Raw genomic sequence first — 15,297 nt, 5'->3', positions numbered from 1 at the left:
CTTCACCCAGTCAGTCCTTTACCGATTCTGTCTCCTAAAATTTCTTGATTAGTGTTCTTACACTATGTCAATTAGAAACTAGTGTACCTGGAAATCTAAAGGAAAACTGGTCTTTCATTATCTATGTGTACCCACTATGCTCATGGAAGACTTATTCAATGAGAAATAATCACTGTTCTAAAGTTAATAACATTTTTATGATCGAAGGGGATGATCACACAATGTACAACAAAGAACCAGACATACTTCTCATCTCAAGGTTGGCATCCTGTCCCGCATAAGCAAAGCACACAACACAGGATTACCAACCTCTTAAAAAAAAACTACTTACAGGGACATGGAATACAATCCCTCATGATACAATAGTGTTTATATAGGTGTATAGCTACTTTTCAAAGGGATTATATTAATGATTACCATGATAACTCAGCAAAATCATAAAATATTCTCACGGAAAGAAATGTTTATTTTATCTATGCCAATGAATTAAATTTTTTACTAACTTGTAAACAGCTACATTTTGACATGATATGCATTTTCATTTTCCTTCATTTATTTTATCATAACGAATACAAATGAACATATGTATTAATATGTTTATTACACTGTACACAATAATAATAAATAAATCTCTGGAAGAGATCTGACAGTATTTAAGATTCAGCTGGATAGGTAAAACTCCATACAATTCAGGTAATAACAAGGATTATCAGATGGCTATTTAAAAAATAATCAAATCAATATTCTGCAGGATTTAGATAAACCAGTCAATAAAATATTGCTGTTCAGTAAGTCACAGCCTGAGTATCTTAAGATGTCTCTTGACCTTGCAAGAGGTGGATGATAGAACACTGTCAAAAGGTAAGCAATTCACAGGTGACGATAGACTTAAGAATGCTGTAAATCAGTGGATAAATGGACTAACGACAGAAAAACACGATAAGGGTATATTGAAGCTAGTTTATTGTTACAATAAATGTCTTAATTCATGTGGTGATTATATACAGAAGTAGTGTAAGATATGTAGTCTAAGAGAAATAAAGAATATTTATTAAGTTTGCAGATTAGATTTTTTTAATAAAGAAATGGTCTTTACTTTAGAGATAAGCTTGAGGTATTTTCTTTTGTTAGTTGTTTTGTAGTTTCTCTGTGGGCATAGTATCTTCCTTACCTTTCATTCTTTTTCCTTATTCTTCCTTCTTCCTTTTTGAAAGAAATTGAAAGAGATGATATTTTTCAGAGGTGAATTATTATTATAAACATATAAATACAATTAAATAATATTGAAAAATGAAATATTTAATTAATGTGCATTAGAACAAAACAGTACGATTTGATCATCCTATGAAAATTTATCATCTAACAATAACAAGAAATTTCATGCTACAGGCATCAGAAGTAATCATTACCATTAATGAAATATCTAACTATGCAATTCACAATGTTTCGTTTCTTGAGAAGCACAGTGCAAGTTTTATCTGCATTTAAAATTAAATAATTGTATTCCTTAAGGTTCTTTAAAAAAAAATCACAATGTCTTTCAAAAAGGAAGGAAAGGTCCATGTATAAGGGAAATTTTAATCATCAACTTAAATTGTAATTAAAGTTTTTAAAGGTAGCTTTTTCTAAACAATGGGCTTATAGTCTGATCTCAGTAACTTACCCTACTCACAGGTTGCCAGAATATGTTATATGACTGATTAATAAATCAGATTAAAAAATTTATTTATTTATGAATATGGACTAGACCTAAATGTTATATACACTGTTTCAATGCAATGAATGTAATATTAATTATCTACATTCAGGATCCATTTAAGAGAAAACTTTAAATCTCTTTTTAGTCTAATTATTCCAGTAGATCCAGCGATGTAGAGTTACTAACAGAAATAAATAGACTGATGGATATTTAATTTTAGAATTCATTTTCAGTTAATCACCTGAGATTTAAATTAAAATGTAAGACAGATTCACTATTCTTCTTTACATCAAAAAAACAAATACATGCAAATGATTCTTTTGATGTTAGGTTTAGACAGTCCATTTGTTTATAATACACTCTATTTAATGATATAATGAAATAGCTCATTAACTAAAACAATAAAATTAAATCTAAGCATTCCATTTGTTATAAATCTGAACACTATAACATATAGAAAATATAATTCATAGCTGACCTTTGACTAATAAAATTTAATAATTTTTTTAAAAACAAATCACGATCAGTGATGTTGGTCAGTATGATTTATATAAGATGATTGAATGAATAATTAAATTATTTCCTTTGTACCACTGATTAACTATTTAAAAGACAAAAGTTGGCTGACGGAGTGATCAGTTGAATGAAAAATGGTTAAGAAAGAGACTACTGTAGTGTATTATAATGTAGAAGGCAGGTCTTCTTCATAATACATTCTTGAACTAAAAAAGTCATAAAAAATGAAATTTTCATAAGTGAATTTTTTTTCCTAAAAGTTAAGTAAACAACAAAATACCCAATACAGTAAGCCAAAGAATTAAAACACATTTTGACCACAGATTCAACTTTTTGAATAAAACTTTCCTTTAACACATTTTAATTTTAACTTTAAGTGGTTTTTTCATGTTACACATGGTACGAGAGGTTATCTCTAAAGTAAAGACCGTTTCATTGTAAAAAAATCTCTCAAAAATTCTTTCAATCTCTCAAACAATCGGAAGGAGCTAAGTCTGGCCTATGTGGTGGGTGATTGTAAATTTCTCATCCAATGTTCTCAGTAAATCACATGTCGGACCCGCAAAATGTGGACATGCATTATTGTGCAGCAGGACGATGCCATCGGTCAGCTGCCCAGATCACTGATTTTGAATGGTGTGCTATAACTTAGGTACAGTTTCGCAGTAAGCTTCTGCATTTATAGTCATTCCACATGGCATAAAATCAATCAGCAGTATGCCAAACTGATCCCAAAAGACTGTGACCATCAGTTTGTGTCCAAATGGCTGTGGCTTGACCTTTGTTGGTTTGGTTGGTGATTGAGGATGATGTCATTCACTTGACTGCCATTTTCACTCTGACATGTAATACAAAACGGATGTTTCATTGCCAGTAACAATTAAATTAAGCAACTCATAACCTTTTTCTGTGTAGTGCATCAAAAATTCTGAAGCAGATCCCGTTCAGATTTTTTTGTGATGTTCCGTTAATATGTTTGGCACCCAACATGCACAAACCTTTCTGAAACCTAAATGATCATGAGCAATGCGACCAATAACAGCTCTTAAAACACCAGGAAAAAGAAGGACCAGGTCAGTAATCGTTGCGATGATCTTTTCTGATTTCATCATCGACGCGTTTCAACAAGTCCGCTGTGATTATCAAGGGCCTTGTTCCTCATCATGCACATTAATTCTGTTATTTCTAAACCGTTTACACCATTTTCAGACATTTCATTCATTCATTAGATTTATCACCATACACAGCAACCAACTGTCATGAATTTCAGCCGGCTTAATATTTTGACGATTCAAAAACATATGACTCCACGTATTTCACAGTCTGCGGCAATATCGATTTTGCTTTTATTTTATAATGTAATAACTCAAACATAATCAAAGATACTACAACATGACAATTTACAGAAACATTGCAGTGTGTACATTACTAGCATGGCCATGAACAATACAGGTTCGCCAAAAAGGAGAGAAATTTCCCAGCAATCTTTACTTTAGAGATATCCCTCGTAAATAAATACATGAAGACAATAAAGACTGACAACCTCCTGATAAAAAGCTGCACAACGTAAATAATTTTTATACCCACCTAAAATAAATAAACTAAGAATTTTTTTAATAATAACCAGTAATATGTATTGTACCTCAGCACAAAATGTAGCTGGAAGTTGAGTTCGATGAATTAACGCTGCTGCAACTCTCACAGCTAAACAGTAGCGTTGAAACCAAGACCATTTGTGCCGGTCAGCACAATATGATGTAGCATCCACATTCAGATCACAAGCAAGTGCTACCCAATGCCTAAAAAGTATATAACACATATTTTATAAATTTAATCAATAGAAAGTTTAATATTTATAGAAGTACAACATTTTTTACTTCCTTGTACAGTAAAGGAAATATTGTGATTTTGAAAAATTTTGGTTTTCAGACTTCAATGGAAATATCCATTTTGACCATCCCTGAATCCATTTGAGTAGTTTTGGCATGATGTCTGTACGTATAAATGTATCTTACATAACTCAAAAACAATTAGCCGTAGGATATTCAAATTTTGTTTTTTTAACTATTATAATATCTAGTTGTGCACCTCCTCTTTCGACTGGACCAAAAGTGTTCAAAATAGCCCAAAATCCAAACAATTTGGATTTTTGACTTTTTCTTAACTGTAGCAATAAGCCATCACTGAGAGTTTTTCAATGATATAGTGGTACTTATTTTTATTGGTTCCCGAGTTATAGCCAAATAAAATTTTAATTAATGAAATATTTAGATTTACAAGAGGAAGGCACGTCGGTCCAAATTCGACTATCTCCTTTTTTTTAACTTTTTTAAATTTAAATGTATTGATTTATTACTAATTATTAACCTCAGATTGTAAAAAGATTAAGAAACACATTGTAAAAAATGTGTATATGTAATTTTATAGCTGTATAAAGAAGTCATGTGGTATCCACATGAGATCTTTTTAATATTTATATAACATGTTTACCTTAAAAAAAGGACTGTGCATAAGATGTTTTCCACCCTTCACAGCAGGATCTTCATATTCATACTGACGTAATAATGCTTGAGGTAAACTATGTACTAAATTTGCTAAAGATGAATCAACTCGATCTGTTTGAAGAAATGCAGGTATATCAAGAAGTTTTCCAAGTGGTGAACACATCAACTCTCTTAATTTTTCCAAACACCACATTCGTTCCGCAGCACCTGAGAAATAAATGATAAACTCATTAATTGTTATCAAATCAGCAATTAGGGATAGACAGATTGGGAAGTTTGAGGAGAGTCTTGGCCTCAATCTTAATGTTATTTGGCTGAAAACATAAAACGTTTAAAAAAGTACACAAAAAATAAAACTTTTTCATCTCTTACCAATTTTAAGTTTTGGAATCAAATTATTAAAAAAACAATTACCAATAACTTGCTAACACTCAATTTGGCAATGACTTTAAAAACTAAATTAAAAAAAATTCTAAAATTAAAAAGCATTTTTACTTTTTGATGCAGTTTTCTTCAGTTTTATTTTATGAAAAATTGTATTTTACTTTTTTTCAGTTCTACCCAAATTACAGACACACCTTTTTTGGCAAAATCTCAGAAAAATATTCTTATCAATTAAGACATCTTATGTTATAATTATGAGGCTTTGTTTTTTCAACTTAATGTAACAAATTTCACTAATAAAGTGAAACAAATTCATATATATTTGTATGCAGTGCATTATTTCACTGTTGCAAAACTATCTTACCCCTCTTGAAATATTAATTACAGTCTTTATACAGCATTTCTATAAAAATAGAAAAAAGTTACTGTATTCCTGTAACTGATTTATAAAACTGAATTTTGAAGTTAAGCTGCTAATAGGTGTATAAGAACTAAGTATTTCATCCAGAAAAAGGGCAATCAAGTGATTTTTGGTTTGAAATGTAATAGATATTGAAGACAGATTTAAAAAAAATTGTTTATTATCTTTACTATGTTTATGAATGTATCACACTTTTTATGAAAGAGAGAAATCAATTTCAACTAAATTCAGATCTTCATGAGCATATCATGTTATCTTATGGAAGCATATAATATGGTCATAAATTAAGTACTTTATACTCATTCAGAAATTGGTTGTATAAAACTGACTTATCAGTAAAGTAGGGTAATACTTATTTAAGTAAGAATCCATCATAAAAAATTTGTTTCTTAAAAATGTTTTTGCAGGGAAAACCCTATACATTTCCTTGAATGGCATTGAGTGTTTAATAATAAGCCTTTATTAAGATGAAAAAATGTAATAATCTAATTCACCAACCCTTAATATTCAGAAGTATGTCAAGAGCATTTTTAAATAAAAAATGTACAATTTAAAACTTGATCATCTAATTAAAAATTTTTTGATACTATTTATTTTGTACTGACTAGACTACATCATGTTTCTTTAGTGTATAATTGTAAATTTATACAAAATAAATACAGTAAATTTATTATGCTATATTATATTTTAAATCAATCTAACAGTGTTCTACATTGTGCACTTACAATTTATGAATAATAATAATAATATTATTATTATTATTATCATTCTTACTTAAAATAAGCAATCCAATGAAGATAGAATTAATTAAAAACATGTAAAAAACCAGACCCTATTTTTCAGCAACATAGTAGATAAAACTTGATTTGAAAAATGCTATGCCATTCAGAACAATTCAAAAACTATGTCACGGGAATTTTGATAGAAGTAAATGAGAATTTGGAATCATTAAATCTTTAATTTGAAAGTTTTTCACTCAGTAATTTTTTTTACGTCAGTCATGGAAAAAAATTTTTTTTAAACTTTTTAGTGACACAAGGAAACTATCTCTGAACCTCTTCAGTAACTGGTGACATTGTTCTCATCCTGGAATATACAGATGTTATTACTGATGTTATTTTTTTCCTAATCAAGCAGATATATCTTTAATGTGCAATTTAAAACTGTTTTATAACTGAATTGTGTCTGTTTATTTAGTACATTATTATTATTGTGCGCTTTTGTGTATTGATACATTTTATAGTGATCAAATTTATTACCTCAATTATTAAAGAGAAGGGCAATGCAGGATGTAATGCAAATGAATTTTGGTGAATATGAAAAAGTCTCAAAAATAGCAACAGAACAAATAATAGACTTCATGAAGAGGAAAAAAAGGTCACAAATTATGGAATGATGACTGAAAAAAATTGAAGCCATAAGAAAATACAAGAACAGGAAGGGTGAAAAAGGTAAGAGGCTCTACAGAAAAATTAATGAATTAAGAAAGGTAACATAAAAAGTAAAGGACAATATGAACAAATATAAAAAAGAAAGCAATAACAGCAACATAGGATAAGTGGTGGAAAAATATAGGCACTAAAGAATTATACATAGAGTTGGCAAAGAGTTATACAAAGAAGGAGCATACTTAAAATAAAACCAAATGATCTTCCCATAGAAGATACATTTTAAATTACATAAGTTAAATTATTGTAATAAGTGAAAAGATACTACGACGTTAAAAGATAAATATGAAGATTAGAAGAAAATATAAGGTTTATTTAAAATGTACACAATCTTAGGGCATTAAAACAATATTTCTTTACACTTAGTTGTAGCTTTCTTTTGAAATGTGAACACTATCACTGTACACAGTCCACCTCTTTTCCAGTTGTTCACATAATTTCTGAAAATTTGATTTTGTCTTATTGTGTTTATATCCACACACTTGTCAAATTGTAACCTGCTAAGTGACATTATCACTAGATGTGAGCTTCATGTAAAACACCAAATTTAAATAAAACACAGAAACATAATTTTATAACAATAAATTTTTAATAAACAAATAAAATAAAATTACTACATTGGGATTTGCAAAAAAATGTACTAGGGCTATGTTGCTTATGCTTTTCTTGAGTTTTACAAAAAATTAAAATAACTCAACACATCAAAGAATATTTCTAATGGCGATGGATAATACACGTTACTTATAAAAATAAAGAAAAATGGTGATAAAGTCCCATAACTAGTCTACTAAAGTTTGTAGAACCACTATTACATAACTACTTGTATACATCTAAATTTAACAAAATATCTTATTAATACTTATGGGAGTAAGAAATTGGCCAATCCAAAATTAATTTTAATTTCAATTTTATACATAATTTATCATTTTAACATGTTATAATGTCAATATTTTTTAATGTTATAAAAAAAATTGATGGATAAGAAATCTTCTGATAAATCCATGAATGTATTTATGGAGTGACCTTTGATATCAAATTTTCATACCTGTATTCTGCACAAATCAGTCTATGATTTTTCTGATGGTTTTTTTTTAAATACTCACAAGACTCATCTAACCACGACGATGTCCCACATATAACTGACGCTTTTCGATGGTGTCAAAGGTCTATCCCACCACTATTTCTCTGAATTGCCCAAGTCTGTGTGAGTATGTGTACTCATACAAACGTAATACTCTTTATATAGAAAAGTTTGCTCATTTTTACTCACATGTCATATTTCTTAAAATTCTATTTTAAGAAGGAATTTGATAACTAATGAATCATGCTGCTATTAATTTTATTTTTACGTTTTTAAAAAAAATATCATTTGTTGACGTATTAGGAAATCCATATAACAAATAATTTACAATAAAATAAATTCACCAATTTAAATACACCAATTCAATTTAATTTGTATTTTATGTCAGAATTTATAATGGTTACAAAGAGGAATAAACAGAAATCACATATACCCAAATCCAGAATAAGATGATACTGAACCTTCAAGGGATTCAAAGAGTTTAGTTAAAAAAATTTATGTGTAGGTGTAAAAATTGGCAGAAAATTTATCATGAAGAAATTTCCAGTTGAATGGATTTGGTCTTTGTACAAGTAAAAATTAAGTAAAGCTTATTCAGACTCTGTTGTTAACCCACCTTGCTATCTTTGCCCTACAAGAGTTACAATGTTTTCAATAATATACGGTTATCATAGAGCATTGATTTTAGGTTACATTCAACTTTCATCATTAGTTTCTACAGTGTGAAAAAAGTTATAATCAGTATTTCTGTGTTACATTCTGCTTGTTCTGTGCTACATTAATATGAAATTCTTTTTACCTCAGTTGAGAGCAAATTAGGTAAAAATTTAAATTACTTTACATACACCCAAATCATTTGTTGAAATTCCACATGCAGGACCTTCAATAACATATCATTAGTAATTTCTCGGCCAATCAACTGACTATATTTCGTGATTAAATACTAGACTATTTTCGAAAACATCAATATCTCTTAGCTTATTAATAATCCACCAAAATGCGAATTAGTTTCCATTTAAGTTGTGATCAATATAGACATAAAAAACTTAAGGCATGAAATTTAAAAATTGTTTTTATGGGTTTTTGGTAGGATAAGCAAGAATGTTGTTACATAAAAATAAATTATTAATGCCAGTAACTCTTCAAATTAATTTTACTTTAAAAGATAGAAACTAAGATATAATTATTACAATTTACATTAACATTTATCAAAAAAGAAATAATTTTACCAGAACCAAGAGGAAGTTGGTCACTACTATGATCTTTTTTCTCAACACTATCTTCACTTTCCTTTTTTGGTTTTGATTCAGGAGGCTGACTCTGAAACACAATATAAATTGCTTTATATTATAAGCCCTTAAATTTCATTAGGAATAGAAATTTGGAAAAAAAAACTAGTGACTTATAATTAGAATATTGTCAAAATTTTTCTGAAGAATAAACAAATACTCAATCGGCACAAAAAATAAACAAATACTCAATATGATTTACACAATAATTTCTAAAATTCACTTTTATTCGAATAAGCATATATGCTACATGCTGACCTTCACAGAAAAGTGGCAGCACCTGCGCCTTATTATTTTATAATTACTCATTATAAAAAAGAAGCTAACAGGTAACTGTAATTGGTCATAAGCATGAAATTACCATGGTGTGAAATAAATAAATAATTATTTAATAACAGCACTTCAAAGTAGTAAAATTAATCCATCTTATTCTCTAACAATGGATTAAATACACTCCTCCAATCATATCTAAGCACTGGTAAGGATTATACAAACTTCCCATGAACAAGTACTAATAATTATAAATGTACTGAATTGTAGCATCTTTATCTTTTACATAGAAGTTACTGGATATGAATCCTGCTAAGGATTAGTATTTTTCATACACTATAAAAATCAACTTAAATAAAAGAAACTGTAGGGCATCATCAGCCTGCTCCTTCTATATAAAATAAATAAATCAGTATTAAATATATATACATACAGAAGCGAATAAATTAATCCGAACAAAGAGAATTTTTGTTCTGCTGTAGGGAATTTTCATTTTGTGGCTGCCTGCTTGCTGTTTGGTGTTTCAGATTATGTTGTTAGTTGATATACAAAATAGAATTAATGGTGTTTGTGCTTTTATAATTCATTGCCAATTAGTTTTTGGCGATCTTATTAGTTTCTGTTAGAAGTTTGTTATTTGTTTCTAGTTAATACAATGGATATTAAATGTAAAGTTCCCTTCTTTCATGTAGTTAAAAACTATATTGTTGTTACTGTAGCTGCAACAGGAAGGGACTAATTTAGTATTGTCAGAGGCTAAAGCAATATATGATTGCTTATATTGTTACACTTTTGTTCTGATGTATTGTGTTAATTACTTATAATCTTTTTATTTTATTAATGGAAACAGAAGTAAATCATATTCTATAGGATATTAAAATATTTAAGCATGTACTGTAATGTATTACATTAAGCGATCTACATAGTTTAAAGTTTGTTATTTTGTAAAGATAAGTTGATAGGTTACATTTTATTAAGTTTATTAATTTTATCTAGGTTATTATAGCGGTATATTTTCTGATTTAGTTTTTGACATTTTTTATTATATACTTATAAATTAAAAATGATAAAAGGTTACATTAACATACTTATATACCTACCTGACAATATTATAGAGGAAATTTCTCAGTCACCTATCAGAGAATTTTTATATTTGTAAAAATACTAATTACTTGGGGAATTACATTTTCATAAATAGATAAATTACAACTGTAATCAAACACGTCTTTTTCAGCATTATCTGGGGTCATTCCATATCAAATCACTCAATCTAAAATTAAATGGTTGCATGGCCATTTTTGATATTTGTAATTTTTTGAAAATTCACTTTCTCATACTTCAAGAATTCAAGACCAAATTTTTTTAATTTTTAAAAAGTTGTTTGTATGTGCTAGGTTAAACTTTATGATGCTTTGCATGCTAATTTTTGAAAATATATTTAATGATACATACTGAATTTATGTATTATAAAAAGTGAATTAAGACACTCTTGATGTGACCAGTACAATTTATTGTAACATCAGCTATGAAATCACATTGTCCAGTTGCTGTCAATAATTCTGAAATAAGAGTTGAAGGAGAGCGCTTCAGTGAAGACAGTTATTTATTTTAGTGATTGGTTCAGTATAAGATAAAAAAAAAAACTTTGTAAACCTCTGATCACATGACTGAAGTTAATGTAAAATAGAATTTTGCCATAAACAACACAATCATCTGGACATTTTGCAGCATGAAATCTAAACAACTATAACTGACAAATACCATAATCATTTACTCAAATTTGTGGCATCTCTCTATCAGGCTGAGAACTTTTCGAACTACCCTGGTATATCCAGAGAAAGTTCTTACTACCAGACTATTGCACTATTTCAAACATTTGATTCAAAAATATTTATTTCCTTACTTTTTTGTTAAGTAGGCTTAATTGATGTTGTCTTCTGTTTATCAACTGCAACGACTTAGCTGGATTAGATTTATTACTATTATTGTTATTTTGAATAATAATTGTAATTACTTGCCAATATATATTCAGATTCTTTAAAAAATTCATTAAAAAAGTTGATAAATAGAGTCACACACTGACTCATGAACATATAATAAATGAAATTTCCATAAAACACTCAATTCAAATGTGTTGAATAACCTGAAATATATATATTTTTGACGTGACGTCTTATAAATCAATGAATGCCGGCAGCACGCACAAAAGAGCATGACTCATTGTTCCATTCCGCCTGAGCCAAGCATATGAGCAAGAGAGAGGCACGATCGGCCTAAGCGTTCAGTTTGTGCCGCATCTATCTCTCTTCCACTCGATTTATTGTCATTGATTTGATTTCAGTTTATTTCTATAATTAATTATTCATGATTATATTTAAACAAATTATTTATGTTAAACTTGCAAAAACTACAAATAATATTTAAAAATTGAATATTACTGTTTTTTAACCAGAATTTTGATTTACTTAAGTTTTAAAAATGTTTAGAAGTTTTAATGACAAGTTGAACCGCTTAACCGTCGTGCAATGGAATATACTATCATGTCAAGCAGGTTTTGGCGGGCTTTTCAAAAACAGCAATTTCATGAATTTGATTTATGATTTCAATTTCATCGTTTTAAATTGACAATTTATCATCATTGATTTGATTAAAGTTTATTTCTACAACAAATTGTTCATAATTATTTTTGAACAAATCATTCAATTTAAACTTGCAAAAATTATTAAATATTAATTATTATTATTATTATTAAATGAAATGAAAAATGGAATATTAAGTGTTTCATTAGCTAATTAAACTATCACTTCGATTCAATTTGTTTAAACAAGTAATTTTTAAAACATCCAAATCATGGATGAATTTAATTAATTGGTATTTTCATCTAGCCCAACGCCAGTTTCTCAAAAAACACGTGTTTACTTCATAAGGATTAAGGGTCATTAAGGGTTTTTTTTTTGCGACATTACAATCAAAGGTCAACGAATATCATGGGCGCGAAGCACCTGCGATATTCGTCTTTGCAAGACGTTGTCATGCTCAAATCTCGTGCGAAACGTAGTTTCACACAAACCAATTTTTTTTTTTTAATAAGAAATTTCAGTGGTTCATGCATGTGAAAAAAATTGTTTTTTGTTATTTTTTTTAATTGGGCAACTAAGTAAAACATTTAACAAGAAATTATAAGAAATAATAATTACAGCATAAACAAAATAAATATACACCAGACCTGCATATTGGTATTCTGAAAGTTATCTGGTTTGGCTGAACACTTTTTCTTTTTTACATCATACAATATTTTCTTCACAGTTCTTTTCCATATATGTTCTGTATGAAGAATTTTAAGATTTCTTAGTGCATTTATTTCATGGCTAGTAGCTGGACGTACTTCATACAACAAAAACCTAAAACGATAAAAGAATAAAATAACATTATAAATAAAACATTACAATAAGGTTTATAAATACAACACCATTAATGTCCATAATCTAAGTATAAAATACAACTTCATTAATACATGTATTTACAGATGAGGAAAATAAAAAAATTATATTATAATATATGTTTAACATATATACTAAAATTATATTTGATAAACAATTCTGTCACCCCTAAATTATTTTATATCTCACCACCAGAACATTTAAATAAAATTCTGAATTTCACATAATGCCACATAATGGAGCAGAAAATTTGGTAATGATATCTTAAGGAGGTAAGGAAATACTTGGAGTTTGGGATGATATACTGCATAAGTTTGGATGATAGAACTTACTCTAACACATTCTGAGTACAAGTACAGATTAAGAAAAGAATAGATCTACCATGTACACATAAACAAGTGTGTTTGAAAATACAGTAGCATTCTTCAGTGAGAGCCTTCAAGAGCTGCAGCATCTAAAACAGTATACTATGCACTCTGATAGGAAAATTTAAAAGTGTCTGTTCCTCAGTGATAAATAAACTCTGATGGATCTTAAATATGAATGAATTTGCTGGCATAAATTCCATAACATTCTGCTAGATTGCATCAGTCATATAGGTATATGATGGACATACAGACACACACACACACACACACTCATTGAATGATTCCTTTTTTGCAAATACAGTTAGCCTTCTTTGTCTTTATACATATATTCTTTGTCTTTGGAGCTGTGTACGTTTAAATCTTAATAGCTAGTTTTATAACAATTGTCAAATGTAGAGGGTGGTCTTCATGTACTACTCCAATCATTCTTCTGTATATTTATTCAACTTCATTTTATTACTGTAATAAATTTTTCTTTCAAAAACTGAAGAAAAGCTACAGAAAATATATGTTTTCTGAGAAATTTTTAACCTATCTAGGCTTAAGACTCATGTGAAACTTGCAATAAAAGTTTTTTAAAAATATATCCTATTTACTGCCTGGTAACTAACCTTTATTATATTTCTAGATAAATTTTGACATTTTCAGATCACCGGACCACATGATGTCCCAGTGCAATTGATTCTTGCCATACAGAGAAGCATGCCTGACAGATTTTGGCATGCTTAACAGATAACATTATGGGGAATATGCTCCAGATGGAACAGGCATGACAGGCTAAGATGATGGTCAGAATTACCTGCACAAAGATGGTGGAGTGGAGGAGTACAAGAGTGAATTCCCTCTGATTTTCCTTGGAGATGTGTTCATATTCATATTTAAAGCAGATCGAAAAAAAGTAAAAGTAAAGGCTGAAGCACATGACTATAGTTTGCTACGACATGCAACTAATGCTAGCAACAGGTACTTTGTTCCCAACTCATGAAAGGTGTGACAGTAATTCCTCATCAGACATCTATTTCATCAATGGTATTAGTGAAAACATTCACAATAACAAAAATGTTTTTTTAAAACACCTACTCCACTGATAAAACAAATAATATAATAGCTTGATATATAATAATAAATAATAGCTTTATACATATATATTTTACTGAAATTAATTTTTTAAATTATTCCTTTGTACTGTGAATTATATTTAAATTCTATTAATAAACATTCTAGAACAAATTATTGAGATAAGGCATATAAATGAGGATGCAGGATCACACAAAAGTACTTTCATGAAAAATTAAGGTAAGCTGTGTCTTATTTCAATATTCTGCACTAGATGGTTTATTTAATAGAATTTATATATGTCAGCAGGAGTACATTATACCTACACACCTGCACAAGCGCACCACTTCTCACAAGCTGGCTGCACAACACTCCCATGACAATGGCGCTGTAGCCCCACCAGTCGCAGGCACCTTTAAAAGTGCAAATGGCAGAACAAATTTTCAATTGTCTATTTTTTTCTGTAACTTGAGGATATGCTTCTTTTGTTTCTGTTTTCTATCAGTTTCAGGTGATGCAGAATAAAATGACGGCAGCCTCGCAGTCCCTCCAAACCCTTTCTGGAAACATGTGTGTCTGGATGATTTTAAAATTAAGAATTTTCAAGGAATAATCTTCAACTGAGCTACTTACTTCATGAAACTATTAAACAAAACAAGGCGATCGCTGTTCCCCAACACTCACGAATGCAAAGTTTTATATAATATTGTAAGGTCCAAACTTCCTTCTCCATCTCATGAAGATAGAGAGTGATGAACGAGGAAGAAAAGCTCAGCAGTCACCAGCCAGAAGAGAGAGAGCCCATGATGATAGAGTACTTT

The 15,297-nt window shown here is 29.1% G+C and overlaps 3 protein-coding genes across 4 annotated transcripts in view; all 3 read right to left on the bottom strand.

Moving 5' to 3' along the window:
- LOC142317345 (E3 ubiquitin-protein ligase HERC2-like) overlaps window positions 1–3,993 on the bottom strand; it is a 31,204-nt gene extending 27,211 nt beyond the window's left edge. The window contains exon 1 of the mRNA XM_075353827.1: window positions 3,858–3,993. The gene's annotated coding sequence lies outside the window, so the exon portion shown is untranslated. The remainder of the gene's footprint in view (window positions 1–3,857) is intronic.
- Window positions 3,882–12,896, bottom strand: LOC142317347 (E3 ubiquitin-protein ligase HERC2-like). The gene is made up of 4 exons (XM_075353829.1): window positions 12,839–12,896; window positions 9,283–9,373; window positions 4,706–4,926; window positions 3,882–4,014 (listed from the first exon to the last, which is right to left on the bottom strand). Exons 1-4 carry the CDS (start codon window positions 12,842–12,844, stop codon window positions 3,991–3,993), a joined length of 342 nt encoding a protein of 113 aa, XP_075209944.1. The 5' UTR covers window positions 12,845–12,896; the 3' UTR covers window positions 3,882–3,990.
- The window catches only part of LOC142317346 (putative HERC2-like protein 3), a 23,682-nt gene continuing 21,259 nt past the window's right edge, over window positions 12,875–15,297 (bottom strand). The window contains exons 5-6 of one of the 2 annotated variants that reach the window (XR_012754707.1): window positions 14,807–15,036; window positions 12,877–13,013 (exon numbers count right to left, since the gene is read on the bottom strand). Coding sequence is in view for 1 of the 2 variants with exons in the window: in XM_075353828.1 (XP_075209943.1) it covers window positions 12,999–13,013 (15 nt within the window). In the remaining variant the exon portion in view is untranslated. Of the gene's footprint in view, window positions 13,014–14,806; window positions 15,037–15,297 lie in introns of both variants that reach the window. The other variant, XM_075353828.1, reaches the window with a different exon arrangement.

This window comes from Lycorma delicatula, chromosome 1 (genome assembly GCF_047948215.1).
Source record: "Lycorma delicatula isolate Av1 chromosome 1, ASM4794821v1, whole genome shotgun sequence".
Classification (NCBI taxonomy): Eukaryota; Metazoa; Arthropoda; class Insecta; order Hemiptera; family Fulgoridae; genus Lycorma; species Lycorma delicatula.
This window is presented reverse-complemented; position numbering and strand designations above follow the sequence as displayed.

Coding starts and splice junctions, on each gene's coding strand:
- LOC142317347 (XM_075353829.1), bottom strand. Junction 4,927..9,282: donor CCAACTTCCTCTTGGTTCTG/GTAAAATTATTT, acceptor TTTATTTCTCAG/GTGCTGCGGAACGAATGTGG. Junction 4,015..4,705: donor TGCACAGTCCTTTTTTTAAG/GTAAACATGTTA, acceptor TATACTTTTTAG/GCATTGGGTAGCACTTGCTT.